Raw genomic sequence first — 14,723 nt, 5'->3', positions numbered from 1 at the left:
ATATCTGGGCTTGAATTAATCATATGACATTTAGTTAAAAAAAAAAATCCAGGACCCATTCTGCTGATATCTCTTTTAAGTAGCACTATTCTCCTTACATATCAGGGTGTTTGTGTGGCAGCGGGAATCATGTGGGGCAGCTGAAAGAGCGAACGTTGAATCTAATTTCACTGGACGTTGTGTGAATGTCGAATGTGCACAAACTGGTTCTCAGCAAAATCGTGATGCAGGTGAAGTGTCTCTTGTCATTGTTGCTTTCCTTCAACTTTTTCTACCTTTGGTACCTTTAGGTATTATTTCCCTCCCCCTCCTCAGGGCCCTAATGTGTCCTGTCTTCTCTTCGCTCCATGCTCTCAATCCTTGTTCCCTGGAAAGACTCTGGAAAACCTCATTCCCACTAAGCATTAAATGAATGAATATTGAGGTTTATTTAAAAAAAAAAAAAAATCTCTCAGGGTGTTTTTTCTTTTTTCTATTATTATTATTATTTTTTTAAATATCCACAGGGGAATCGGTAGGAAGTCAAGGGTTAAAGCTCCCCCTGGAATTTTGCCAGCCAGTGAAGAGTGAGGATGGTCTTTGGGAGAATAGGGGCTTGGGGAGCCTTTCTGAGCTCTTTCAAGTCACCTTTCCTAACTCTGACCCTGCCTCCAAAGCTGTCTCCCACCCTCATAGGTCCGGTGGGAGTTGAAGGGGGAGGAGTCTCCTATATTTACATCTTTCATGAAGCACAGAGTTGAGAACCACAGTAGAAATGTAATCATTAAATACTATAAAATCAATAATACAATATCTGTAACCACTTTGAGTTTGTTATTCCGATATCAGATGAAGGTTCTTTGAGATACAGCTGGATTTATCAGTTGGTATCTGGTGCTTAAGGCCCCAAAAGCCGGACGGAAGTCATTATTTGTTGAATACCTAGATGCTTTTACTTATATCATCTCGTCAATTTAGACTGGCAGCAACTCTGTGGGAAGATGTCATTATACCCATTTCACAGATGCGGACCATTGGCTAAGGGAGGTTAAGGAACTTGCCTCAAATCAAGCAGTTAATAAGTAGTAGGAAGGGATTCAAAGCCGGGCCCTTGGGGCCGTTTTTGCTTGATTACCCATTTGAAGGTAAGGGCCATGTAATGAGAGAGAAACATGATTGTTTCTGACAGCAAAGAGCTTCCTCAACAGTCATGGGAAATGGTGGAGAAAGGTTAGTTCTGGTATGTTTTCATAGAGCAGGAAAGAGGACAAGTAGAGGTAAGTTTTACTTGGTGGTGTGCTGAGAAATAAATATACCTCCCCCTGGCTCTTTTTGAAGCAAATGTTTCTGGGCAAATATGTTATAAGCTAAATAAGTAAAAATATTCTTACAAAAAATAAATTGGTAAGATTCACAAACTCTTAGCTACAATAATAGTGGCTAGATGAATGTTTCTAAGAAACATAAAACCTGTCTTTAAACTGAATCAGGTCTCTCTATGTGAAGAAATCTCATTCAGTCTGTTTGATGTATGATTTTTTTTTTTTTCAAAGATTTTATTTATTTATTTGTCAGAGAGAGAGAGAGAGAGAGCACACAAGCAGGGGGAGCGGCAGGCAGAGGGAGAAGCAGGCTCCCTGTTGAGGAAGGAGCCTGATGGAGGACTTGGTCCCAGGACCCTGGGATCATGACCTGAGCTGAAGGCAGACGCTTAACCGACTGAGCCACCCAGGCGTCCCTTGATGTATGATCTTGTTTGTAGGTACTGGCTGAGGTGACATGATGATTACTATTAATTATAAAGAACTGGCAACCTGTTAGGTGTCAGACCAAATCGCTGCCTGTACCCGTATCCATGTCTGTACTTTTAATTTGATGGCCCTGAAAATCCAATGTGTATTAAAGGGTTCACACATCCAGTGTTTAACAAGCAGGAAGCAAAATTTCAAAAAGCTTTTGATGTGTCTCAAAATGATGTGATGCTCTAACAAGACCCAAGGTATACAGACATGTTTAAAAAGTTTTTTTTGATATATTAGTAATGTAAGTTGGCAGCCTTAGATCACTTATTTCTAAAAGTAAAATACGAATCTTGATTTAGATTTAAAATGAAAGTACTCAAAGACCTTTCATGCATAAATTAACATTTTAAAAATAATATTTCCTATGGAAAGTGTTTGCTTTGATAGGGAAGTAAAAGGGAAACCCTTCTTAAATTCAGATTTAAATGAAGATAGAAAACCCAGGAGACGTGAGGTTGTGGCTGCACCAGGGAAATCTTTCTTAACCGGCGTGGGGAGAGCTAAGTAATCAGAAGCAGTGATTCTCACCCTGCCTCCTGTCTGTATTATTCAGATGAGAAATAATACCTTCAACCCTCACCATCATACACATACTCTCATATGCACACATCCACGTGCAGGTGCCTTGCCCCCCATTACCCCTTTGGTTGGGTTTATGCTGAAAAGGAATGGAAAGTAAGCTCAGTTATATTAAATATTCATTATTATTACTGATTATTTCCTAGGTGCCCGGCTTTAGGCTGAATGAATTGACATATGCATTCCTTTACTAATAAGTTTTCGAGACAGAAGAGGAGAAACCAAGTCTCGAAGAGATTACGTTGGTTGTCCACATTAAAAAAGTGGCTGACCTGAGCCCTACAGAATGTGGACTAACCCACTGTGTCTTGAGTGGTTAGAAGCTTTCACAGTTCCAGGAACCTTTTTGCATGAGCCTTGGCACCGTAGCCGTTGCCCAAACCCATCTGCCTCCTAAGTGTGAGTCTGCTGCCAGTGCCCGAAGGATTATCTTCAGGACTCCAGCGGGCAGGATAGCTATGTAATTTGTGGAGGCACAGGGCTACTTGCCCAAGAATTTCAAGTACTCTCGCTAGAACATTACACCAGGAGCCACACCTGGGGGAAGGGCTCTGTGTGTCTGCGAGCACACGTGCCCATGGGGCCAGCCCTGACTGCAGAAAATGCAGTCAAATGGAATGGATTCTGGGCAGGGCTGCCTCTTGAGTTTCTGGCTGGGGAGTGGGGTGGGGCTTGGGAATGCCCTCTGAGCGTGGTTTATCTCTGTCCTGAGGTCTTCTCTGTGTGGAAACCTAAACTCTTCCTGCCAAGGATTTGCCCACAGTTATGCCCGGGTTGGAGAGCCCAGTGGAAGGGGGAGATAATGGATCCCAAAGTCCAGTCAAGATGTTGCCTAGAACAGTGGTTCTCAACTGCTGCTTTGCAGGCCTGGTCTGGCTTTGATGAAGTTGTCACTTCTCCGAAGGACGACAAAAGAAATAAGGGCACGGCAGTGAGGTTTTCTTGATGTGTGTTTGCTTTTGTCTCTAAAGCTAAATTTATCCATTATAATGGACACTTTTCTATGATTATGTTTGTCTTAAGATTTGGGGGCTAAAATGTTCTCTCTGTCATAAAGAGACACTAATGATACATGGTAGGTGTTCTGAGTCATCTTCACCAGCTGAATAAAAAGTTGGACACTCTAAGGCATGATTCCCAATGTTTTGAGGAAAATTTCACTGTCTCATGAAATACAAAAGTCGGGGAGCTCATGGACCAGAAAGCGAAGAAGAGCAGAGTAGTATAGGGAAGAGCCCTGCGCTGGGAAACACCCCTTAGTCTTACGAGACTCATTTCCTTTGTTGGGGCCCTTGTCCTTTGCTCTGCACGGACTCCTGGACCAGATGATGGCTTAGCCCCGTCCAGCTGCAGCATTCTCTGAAAACTCTGACCACATAGCTCTCATTGCTAAATAACAGTGAGGATTTGGATTACAGACCCAGTGGGTCCCACTTATCTGATTCACAGAGGAACAGAGAGAAGACAATTTAAGGAAATCTGAAACAGAATAACCACAAAAGCAACTCAACAGCTGTTCCAGGGATGCTGAGACTACGTACTATGGCATGTCATAATGGTTGGGATACCAATAAGAAAGTTCTATCTTAAGTACCATTGACTTAGTCACGTGTTTTGCAAAACAGGCAGCGAACATCTGCTTATCAAAAAAACAACAAAAAAAACCACCAAAAAACAACCCTTTAAATTCTTTCCTTTATATTCCGTTCTTTAAAAATTCCTTAGGATACATTTTGCTTGGTCCACTGAAGCCCACAGTGGCATTTTGAAAAATGAAGTCGATGAATTATTTTTTTTAAATAACAATACATTAAAAAAACATGACAAAGTGATTTGCCAATTTAGCAAGAGCCTGAGTCCCTGCCTCGCACATCAAAGGCATTCAATGACTATTTGGTAAATAAATATATTTTAATAAAAATGTACTTGCATTCTGATTTTGTCCTATTATAAGCATATCTGGTAACTGCTCTCCTTTTAAAAAAAAAAAGCCAAATTTGCCAGAGAGAAGGTCTCTTCTCTTGTATAGCTACTGTACAATCCACTTTGTGCTTCTGAATCGTCAAAACAAACCTAACTGCTCTCAGGAACGCCGATCCAATGTCACTGTCAAAATGTTTTACAACGATTTGGCCAAATGTTGGTGGAACAGCTGTGCTGCTAGTCTGTCTGAATCATTTTCCTTCTTTCCTTTTGGCCCAATCCTATGATTCATCATTCTGCTTTTAGAATACTTGCCTATTTTTAAAACCAGTCAAAGAAGGCAGCCACTGTTTAAAAGAAAACACACCGCACATCAACTCAGAGCAGCTTTGTAAGCAGCTTTGCAAGCCCTGAAATTTCTGGCCGGCAGGGATGCCAGACGAACCAGATGGCATCAGGCAGTGGAAGGCAGGCCTGGCTTTCAGACTCTCGGTCGTCTCCTTACATCTGTCTTTGGTTTTCTTATTTCCGCTGCCGTTTCCCGCTTGGATTAATCCAACGTGAACCATTCTTTAACCAAAGTCTTATCTTTATTTTGCTTGTCATTACAACATCCATTACATGTTTCTTTTTTTTTTTTTAAGATTTAATTTATTTATTTAATTGACAGAGAGAGAGAGAGAGACAGCGAGAGAGGGAACACAAGCAGGGGGAGTGGGAGAGGGAGAAGCAGGCTTCCCGCCGAGCAGGGAGCCCAAGGTGGGGCTCGATCCCAGGGCCCTGGGATCATGACCTGAGCCGAAGGCAGTCGCTCAACCAACTGAGCCACCCAGGCGCCCCTCATTACATGTTTCTATGTCAGTGAGTTAGACTATTTTTTTTTTAACTCAAGAAATCCAATCTTCAGCCTTGTCCACAAAATTATCAGCATGTTTACCTATAAGTGCCACGGTTTGACTATAGGTGATGATGTGGATTTCTACAATGCGCTGTATTAATTCTGGGGCATACCTGTATTGGCTATTTACTTTACTACAGTGAAGCCATTGAGTAACTTGCTTCTTCTTTTTTATAATTAAGCAGGAAGGAGTGTGACTTCACAGGCAGCAAGGTGGATTAAATCCCAGGAAGCCTTGAGCTCCCTTCCTGGCTGACTTTTAGGGTTCTGGAAGGCACTATCTATTCTGGTACTTTACAGAAGTGGTTTCTCCTTCTAACAAGTGCCTGTTCATCTGTGATTATTAGGGGTGGGATGCCAAAGTATAATATGTTCCCATTTACCTGTGCCAAGTTGTTCTGGCCTCGAACTCAATGAACTGACATAATCATGATGTCTGGCTTATTGATATTTTATGGAGGTACATTTAAATGTGCCTTAGACCCAAATCAGTTTTACAAACGACAGGTTTCATAATGAAGGCTACCTATAAAGGGTCAGTAGCAGCAAGTGAATATTTCTGTCTTTTGGCCAACTGTTTGCAGATGAAGGGGTGGACTTGAAGAGCCACAGTATCCGGCAGAAGTTGTCATTCTGAGTAGGAAGAGGGCCCTGAGAGGGCCTGGGGATCGGATCTCCTTGTGTCCTCTTGATTCAGTCCTCCAGCCTGCAGCAAGGGTCTTGGGGAGATTTTCCCCATTTCTACTTCCTGTGTGAAGCAGAACAGAGTTAGTGAAACTGTGGGCATCCATAGTCTGGCATAGGCACAGGAAAAAGTGGATGCAAATTGGGCGATGCATTATCATTGTCTTAAGCCACTTTTAAATGGGAGTATTATTATACTACTCTTGGCTAAAATATACCAGAAGCTATTAACTGCTGTGACCCTTGAGGTGTTTGGCAGAGGCAAATTCTGTCCTTGTTTGAATTATCTTCCTGGTAATTATCTTTGGTGCCTTCAAAGAACTGTACTGCCTTAGAAGCCAGGAGCCGCTTGCATGCTGCGTTTTATTCTGGACCATGCTGTCGAGGAGTAGGGAGAGGAGACTTGTTCTGGCATCGGGTGTGGCCCATAGCACATGCTCTTGTTCAAACAGAACAGCACATTTTTATAACAGATTTGGTTATGATAGTGAGAACATGAAAGCCATGAACTTTCCTTTCCTTTTTTTTTTTTTAAGATTTTATTTATTTGTGAGAGAGAGAATGAGAGACAGAGAGCATGAGAGGGAGGAGGGTCAGAGGGAGAAGCAGACTCGCTGCTGAGCAGGGAGCCTGATGTGGGACTCGATCCCGGGACTCCAGGATCATGACCTGAGCCGAAGGCAGTCGCTTAACCAACTGAGCCACCCAGGCGCCCGAACTTTCCTTTCTTTGTTACAGTGTAAAACAGATTTGGTTTTTAAACAATTCTTTAGCTTGTCTTTTGTCTTATTCTCATAGTCATCTGTCCCGGGGTAGGTGTTGCCAACATGGAGGGGATGGGAATGGATGGCCCAGCAGAGCCAGAGTCCGCCTGGACATATGAGGTTCTGCTGACAAGGGGCTGTGCTCTAGTCCTGTGGCTGGGTCACAGTATGTTCTCGAAGACATTTGGGGGTGACTTGGATATTTTAGGCCAAACTCGTCTCAGGTTTCCTCGGATGCTCCTGAGAACATCTTCTGATCCAGTGACACCTGCCTATTGCCAGTCAGTCAGTGTGAGGCATTTGGGGACAGAGTGGCCATGGCTGTCTTCGCTCAGGTTCCCCCACATCAAGGCAGTGCACGGGGCCTCATGTGGGGACTGCTGCCTGCCGTGCAGGGAAGAACCCCCTGCCTGGGTTGCTGCCTGTCGCTCACCGGAACCCAGAACGAGGCTCTGGGTAACTGCCTGGTGGTGGTGATTTGTGGTCAGGACATCAAAGCCCCCATTGGAGTCACTCAGAGTAGAGCTTCTATTTTTCACTAACACATTCTTCTGTCCCATTGAGGTTGTTCTGATCACCTCATTAGCGCCTTGTTAAAGCACTTTCCTGCATGCCAGGGAATCTGGTTTTGGCTACCATGAGAATATTGTGCTTCTTAATTATAGAGCTACCAGACTGGACAGTTGAGGATTCTGATATTTGTTTGCAAAATTTTGGCCAGGCCAGCTATGCTCTCCAGGCTTCTGTTTGTACCAAAAATGAACAAGATTGTCTTCTGTATTCTCCGTGTCCGCACCTGAAGTGATGAGAATAATTAAAGCAGTATATACTGATGATTTAATTGTATAAATCCAAAGATGGTGAGAGCAGGACGCCTCCCAGGAGAGAAAGAGCTCTATAGTGAAGAATCCTTTTATTTTCATGTTCTAGATGATACACCTCCTGAAGACGCCATTCCTCTGGTCTTTCCAGAATTAGACCAGCAGCTACAGGTAAGGATCTATCCAGAGTCATTCCTTTTTCCTCTTTAGCTTCACAAGATATAGTGAATGCACAAGGGACCTCACTGAGAAAAGACTGACTTGGAGACAGAGTGGGGAGTTTTCAAGTCATCAGGGGTTCCGTTTCTAGAGCTCCAAAGCCATGTTAACTCGCATGTAATATGCCTGTCTGCGTATCTGGCGATAACACCAGAATATGCAGAATTTACAGCGTAAGCAAGCTCCTATGTATCAGGAGCTCTGGAGCCTGGGAGCAGGGCTGGCCGCCATTGCCCCTGTGGCCCATTTTGATGAGTGATTTAGTGGTAAACTGTGCAGAGGTGACTTGTCATGTCATAGGGGGTGGTGGAGAGGGAGCTTCAGAATAATCTTCTTTTCTCTCCTCCACCCCAACCCCTCCCCAGTCCTCTGACAACTTTCAGTAGAATATAATTATTTTAAGTTAAGCATTCTGAATACTGTCTGGTTTGATCTGCGAGAAAACTATTTTGTGTGTGTAGTTTACAGATGACCTATCAAAGAGATCCCATTTCAGTACACCAGAATCATTTGAAAGGAGTTAATTTATGACATTTCAATTTTCTTTAGATGATATATGGGGATTCCAGGCAAAGACGGCTTTAGGAAGAGGTTCTGTCCAAAGACCTGGCCGTGGGCCAGACGTGCTCCTGAGTATCTCACTTTGCAGTCACACTTAGACAAATCTAATAGGGGTCTTGAATCCTGTGCACAGACATTTACTTAGTCACTACTTTTTTTTTTTTCCTCTAAGTATTGATTTTGAAAGCCTTTAGGAGGGGTCTGCAACCTCTACTACCTATCAGGCCTGATGTCCCCCATTGTCTTACACCCAGCAGTTCTTCCCATTTGTGGGTGTGACTGGTATCCTGAAGTCATTCACATGTGGGACCCCCAGTCCTGAACAGCCCTTGACAGAGGTGGGAAGAACCAAGAATGAGCCCTTGTGCAATCCATAACAATGGCCTTTTTGGTGGGTTCCTTTTCTGATCTCAGTACCCAGTGCACTGAGTTAAACACCTGGAAGTAGCCAGGTTAGATTGGAAGAGCCTGTGTTCCAGTACTAGAGTGGTCTCTAAAAAAAAAAAAATCAACCCAACATGACTCAGGTGTGACTAGGCTTCTTGGAGGAGTCCTCCTGCTTACCTCTTACCACGGTCCCGGGCATTGTCAGTCCTCCAACAGAAACCCGCTCAACAGACCAGTAGCAGTTATGCAGAGATTACTGAAGAGTAGAGAAGGTGGGAGGCTTATGCTGATCACCACCCAGATGTCAAAGGACAGCTCTGTTCGCCTCTAAAATTTCCTCTGTGCTATCAGCCGTCTTATCTCCTCCTTCTCCTGCACCCCATGCAGGGTCTTCAACCCAGTTCCCCTAGCTCCTGATAGCTAACCATATCCCGAATATCGCTTTTTCTCACCATGGAGAAAGACTCAGCTCTCAGTGTGCTTTTCTGTCTGGCATGCTCCACCACACACACAACTTTCCTCACTTGGATTCTGTCCTCACAAAAGGGCTGTGCATAGGCTGCTGGTGGTATAGTTGGGATTGTAAGATAAAAACTAGATTTTTTCCCCCCGCAGTCCCAGTTTTTTTTTTCTCCTTTATTTTAATGTCACCTCGAAGCTATTTTATTATCATGGCAGTTAGATGAAAATAAGGAGTATGCATGTTTTGGAAATAGAACAGTAAAAACATATTCAGGTTCTGGTTCTTCCATCAAATGATGGATCGTGAATTCTATTTCTTTTGTATTGACAAATTTTTTTTTCCTTTGGGAACATTAATGGTCTTCCCTGGTTCATGGATTGTTCTTTACAGGATTCATAGCGCCCCTGGCAATTCTCCAGACAATTTTTCTGTTAGAGCATCTCAAGATCCATTTGGATTTTATGGTTTTAATTCCATTTGACATATATATTAGAAATTAGGTCTATTTATTTATTTATTTATTTATTTTTAAAGATTTTATTTATTTATTTGACAGAGAGAGACACAGAAAAGAGGGAACACAAGCAGGGGGAGTGGGAGAAAAAGAAGCAGGCTTCCTGCTGAGCAGATTGCCTGATTCGGGGCTCGATCCCAGGACACTGGGATCATTACCTGAGCCGAAGGTAGATGCTTAATGACTGAGCCACCCAGGTACCCCGAGAAATTAGGTCTATTTAATTATTTTAATCCAACGAGACTATTTCATCTTCACTGATCCTTAACAAGATAAGCAGTTGAGAGGCTTCTTCCTGGCTCATGGGTTTTGATCCCCTCATCCCCTACCCTTAAAATATGGTATTGCTTTACGTCTTCATGACTGGAGGGAACATTCCCAGCTTCACACCTTAAATCATTTAAGTAAGTGCTTGTTTGTTGCATGAAGGATATGACCAAGTTTGTTATAAACATTTACCAACTGTCAAGCCATTTGGTTAGGGTTGCCTCAGTCCGGGGCGGTAGCCTGCTACATTTATTCTATACTCCAGGGCATGATTGGCTCAAAAACAAAACGGTGGGAATTGAGAGGGGAAAGCTAACACAGAAAATGACATCTAAAAGCACATTCTTCTTTCCATGCTTAGCATAAGCCTATAAATTTAAGTCATTCTGCCGCAGGACGTCTCTGTATTGAAAGCGATGAAAATGTTTTATGTAGGAAAGGAGCAATCCGTTCTGTGGAGCAGGCCCTCTTCAGAGTCAGTGTCATGTGCTCTCCACACATAGTAATGGCTCTTGGAATTGTACCGACCATCATGATCCTCTGCAGGAGAATGAAAGTTAGGTGACAAAGGTACGCCAAGTGCCTTGTGATTGTCACTATTTGCTCGAGGATAAACTGACTCTTGATTATCTATCTCCACAGGAGCCTTAAAACCTTGCCAAGTGAAAGATAAAGGATGCCAGGTGATTATTGCCATCCCTACTCTTAGCATAAGCCTCAGATTGAAATCCCACTGTGCACATTGCGTATTGCTGGGCAAGTGACTCTTCCATGCAAACAATCTCATGTGAGCCTTGCCGTAATTGTGTAAGCTAACTCTAATGTCTCCACTTTAGAGATGAGAAACCTGAGGTCAAATTTTGGTCTGAACCAATTTGCTATTTCCACCTTGATCTCGGATTCTGCATCTTGGTAGCTTTCTTTCCCTTATAGCTTTTGGGAAACGTATGGGCTTAAATTACTTTGATAAGTAGAGGGTTTTTTTGTTTGTTTGTTTCTGGTTTGCGAGGTTGCCATAATGTGCCTATAGGACAACCTTGTAAAGTCGGTTCTGACTTTCTGATCTCCATTACACATTCTTGTGTTGTTATAAAATGGAGCTATAAAGTAGCTATCTGGTAGATATTCTCTCACCAATTTGACCCCCTAGATTTTTCTGTTGCTTTGCCAAGAATGTGGACATGTTGGAGCATGTAATTCGTGGTGCTTCTATTTTCACAGAAGCCAAAAAAAGCCCTGTGTAAGAATAGCCGTGACAAACATTTCTCTTGATGTCTCTATTAATGCAAAAGTTGGGCAAGAGACTTTGGGGTAAGGTAGGTGTTAAAAGGAGCATCTCTTTATAATGTTCGTTTGTGGGCCTTAGGCCTCAGCATGGGGGAATGGGTACGTTGATTCTATTTTATGTGGATTCCTTTCCTGGAACTTGGTTTCTAAATTCTCTCTGCCTATTAGAGGCTGTAGTTGGGTCGAGCTGGTTTAGCACACACTGTCCAGAGAAAGGAGGCGCAATTCTATGTCCACTTCTAAGAATGATGGAAAAAAAATCACTATTTTTCTTTACCAGAATACCTCCATCCTCACCGCCCCCCCGCAAATAAAGATAACACTGAGATTCAAGGAATAATTTTCTTTAGGCTTCAATTTCCTTCTATTTGAAAACGAGATCATGCCCAACCTCCCTCTTTGTTCTGACGGATGGTCTGAGTTGGCACCACATTTGTCTTGAAATTTAACCATGTTGCTGTGTTTTGGAGATCATCCTTTGACCTATAGATGATCCAAAGCTGAGCTGTAATCTGGTTTTAATTGCATTGCAATGAATAATATGCTTTTATCATCAGGTAGAGATTACGGTAATGAATAAATCTCACTTTTCTGAACTGCAAAGTGGAGACAACAATATTGATCTCACATTGTTGTTGTGGGAATTAAATGTGAGAATGAGTAGATCTAGCACAGTGCTTGGCAAAATAATTGCTCACTTAGTGTTAATTTCCTTCTCTAGTGAAATCGTTTTTTGAATGAAGTATTTTAAGAACTAGTAATTTATTTTTGTATGTGTAAAATGACAAGAGAAGCATCTCTTTGGATATTTGAGTTAGGGATAGAGGTTCTGATGCTCTCTTCTTTTCATTAAGCTAAGGTACTTTGAACAATTTTTTTTTAAGCCAAATTGAGCAATAGCTTCAATCCTTCTTAAAGTCCTCCCATCTAATCTGAGAAGACAGTGACAGGTGTCTCTGTGGTACACATTGAACTTGCCTTTTCTCAGACAGAGTCTAGTAAGTCCAGAAACTGATGTCACCTCCACAAATAAACAATTTCCTAGCTTCAGTTGTGTGCTGTAATATCTTGTTATCCAAGCGGTCTCTCCAGAAATTTCTTTCAGGTCTTACGTCAGTGTATTGGTTGATGTCTTGGAAAGGAAAATGATAGAAAATGGGGAAGTCTTAGCATTCTGGGATTCTGTTACACTGGTCTTGAACATCCATCTGGAAATGCAATTAAGAAATAATCCCATAGAAAACACTGAAACTGTCTGCATTTTCTTCCTCATACACATGTTGAAAAGTATCTTATCATTCATTGGCTGCTTGTGACCACATGGAAAATATACACAGATACCTTGGAGCTTTACTATGGTACCTTACTTTTTTTTTTTTTTTTGAGAAGCCCAGTAGCCATCCAACAAGATGCCTTGTTGGAAAAGTTTGAGACACTCTTGAGTAATCTCTCCCTTTAATATTGCTTACATTAATAAAAATGACTTAAATGTCCTTCATTTCAGTGTTATAGAAGATACGTGGTATAATGATTATTGTTGACTTTGGCCATCATGTAGATACTATAGAAATGCCAATTCTTAAAATATTTTCAGAAGTGTTTTAAATTCTACTATAACAGAGTTTTCAAATACTGCAATTAGTCCTGACGATGTTGTTTTCCATTTAGTTTTAACAAATTGTGCCTGTTAATTCAGGGATATTAAAATGCAACATAAATTTAAACCAGATACCTCCATCCTCACCCCCCCCAAATAAAGATAACACTGACATTCAAGGAATAAATAAAAAGTCTGCTCAGCAACTGTAGAATATTTAGCTTCCTAAATATAATCTTCTGTGTGGGAAGCTGGGAGAGGAAAATTAAATTCTTACTTTTTTTTAAGTGGATGGGACCAGTAGTATTTGAAGAAGCCAAGTAGAAAACGGAAGTACTTAAGTTGGCTTTGTCCCTTGCAGAGAGATGCTTGGCTGGGTCCTTTCCCACGGGGCACTTTCCAGAGGACGGGAGTCCATTTCAGGAGGAGCTTGCTATAAACCCTGGGCAGAGAGCAGAGATGGGATGGTGTGGCTCAAGCTGGCATTCTTGGAACAGGAGCCTGCGGTTTCTCTCTTACTTCATCTTGTTAAATCTGTCCTGTTGATTGGGGTGGATACGGGGGGTAGTAACGACTCACTCACACCGTGTGTAATTTAAAGCCCTTACAAGCTCCATCCTCAGGCAGCCGCGGGCTGGGGCGGACAGGGAGGAAAGGGGGTGAGGAGCAAGTGCCCCCTCCTGGGCTCTGACCTCATTCAACCCCAATCTGGGTCTTGGAAAAATGTGTTTCAAAGTTGGCTTGAGTTGCTGTTAGGAGAATATCTTGATTTAAACTACTTAGAACTGGCTGTATTGTGAGTAGGCTAGATACCAAGGCATTGAGTCTGAAGAGTTGTTTCTGCGATCCCATAGGACTCACGCTCTAGTGCACGAAGAATACATTTACCTTTTCACTTTCAAATCAAGTATCTTTGGACTCCTGTCTTCGGAATGCAATAGTTCATCCTTTAGGCAAGCGTGTGGGAGAAGTGTATCCAGTGTGGGAAGATGTAGTGTAATTATGGAGAAAATAAGGAAATTTCTTTTTCTCCTGATGTGAAAAGAAATTCACTGTCAACACGAAGAGTTTATTTATTGCTCACCTGTTCCCATCACGGAACGATGACTACGAAAGCCTCTCAGATGAGAATAGTCAAAACGAAGCAATGAGCATTAAAGCAAAAATATGTGTAAATTTTTATTCCAAGAATCTAATAGATTTTTTTCATTTGGTTACCACCAGTATTGTCTTACGTTATTTTTTTAGTTTTCAGTGTGAACATGTGTTAAGCCTATGCATGACTGATTAATTCATGAATGCCAATGTTTCAAATGTCACATGATTTAAACTTATCGATAGCTCCATTTTTGCCCTGGAAACCTGATTATTGTGCTTGAATTTTAGGAATCTTTTTCCTCAGGCAAACAGTTTCATTTTATTCAGTGAATACTAGTGGTCATATATTATCTCTTATTTTGCGGGGGTTATAAGAAGGTAAGAGAGAGTCACCCTCAGTGAAGACCTTAGGATGCTACACACACACAAACACCTAGTATATCATAAAGCAATAACAGTGTTCTATATTGTACAGAACAACATCTCATTACCTATAGTTCTACTTTTTTGGGGGGTATAAACCTAAATATCTTAATACTCTTCTTCACCAGAATTCCTGTTGGGATGCAAACCATATGTATTTAAAAAATCCATATGGGATATGGATTTTAGGCTGGGATAAACGTCAAATACCTTCTAACGACAGCACTTCCTGCTGTCAGGGGGCACTTTGTTTTGTCTAATGACATTTAGGGTTTGTGGTGAATGGCTCTAGATATAAAGGGGTGAGAAATTTTATGTTCCCTAGAGAGAAATTTGGGAAGGAGAGAGCATTTGGGTGCATATGAAGTGAGCCTCAGATAGTGAATCCTTGCAGCAATTCTTAGAAGAAGAGTGGGGGCAGCAAGAAACTCTAATGACCATTTTCTTTTTTTGCATT

At 41.9% G+C, this 14,723-nt stretch overlaps 1 protein-coding gene across 2 annotated transcripts in view; it reads left to right on the top strand.

Annotated features, from left to right (window-relative positions):
- Positions 1-14,723, top strand: part of MAP3K7CL (MAP3K7 C-terminal like) — a 37,148-nt gene that overhangs the window by 7,318 nt on the left and 15,107 nt on the right. For both annotated transcript variants that reach the window (XM_036111249.2, XM_036111247.2), the window contains one exon: positions 7,560-7,621. In XM_036111249.2, the coding sequence (XP_035967142.1) occupies positions 7,560-7,621 (62 nt within the window). The remainder of the gene's footprint in view (positions 1-7,559; positions 7,622-14,723) is intronic.

Source organism: Halichoerus grypus, chromosome 1 (genome assembly GCF_964656455.1).
Source record: "Halichoerus grypus chromosome 1, mHalGry1.hap1.1, whole genome shotgun sequence".
Classification (NCBI taxonomy): domain Eukaryota; kingdom Metazoa; phylum Chordata; class Mammalia; order Carnivora; family Phocidae; genus Halichoerus; species Halichoerus grypus.
Note: the sequence above shows the minus strand (reverse complement) of the source record. Positions and strands in the feature narration are given on the sequence as shown.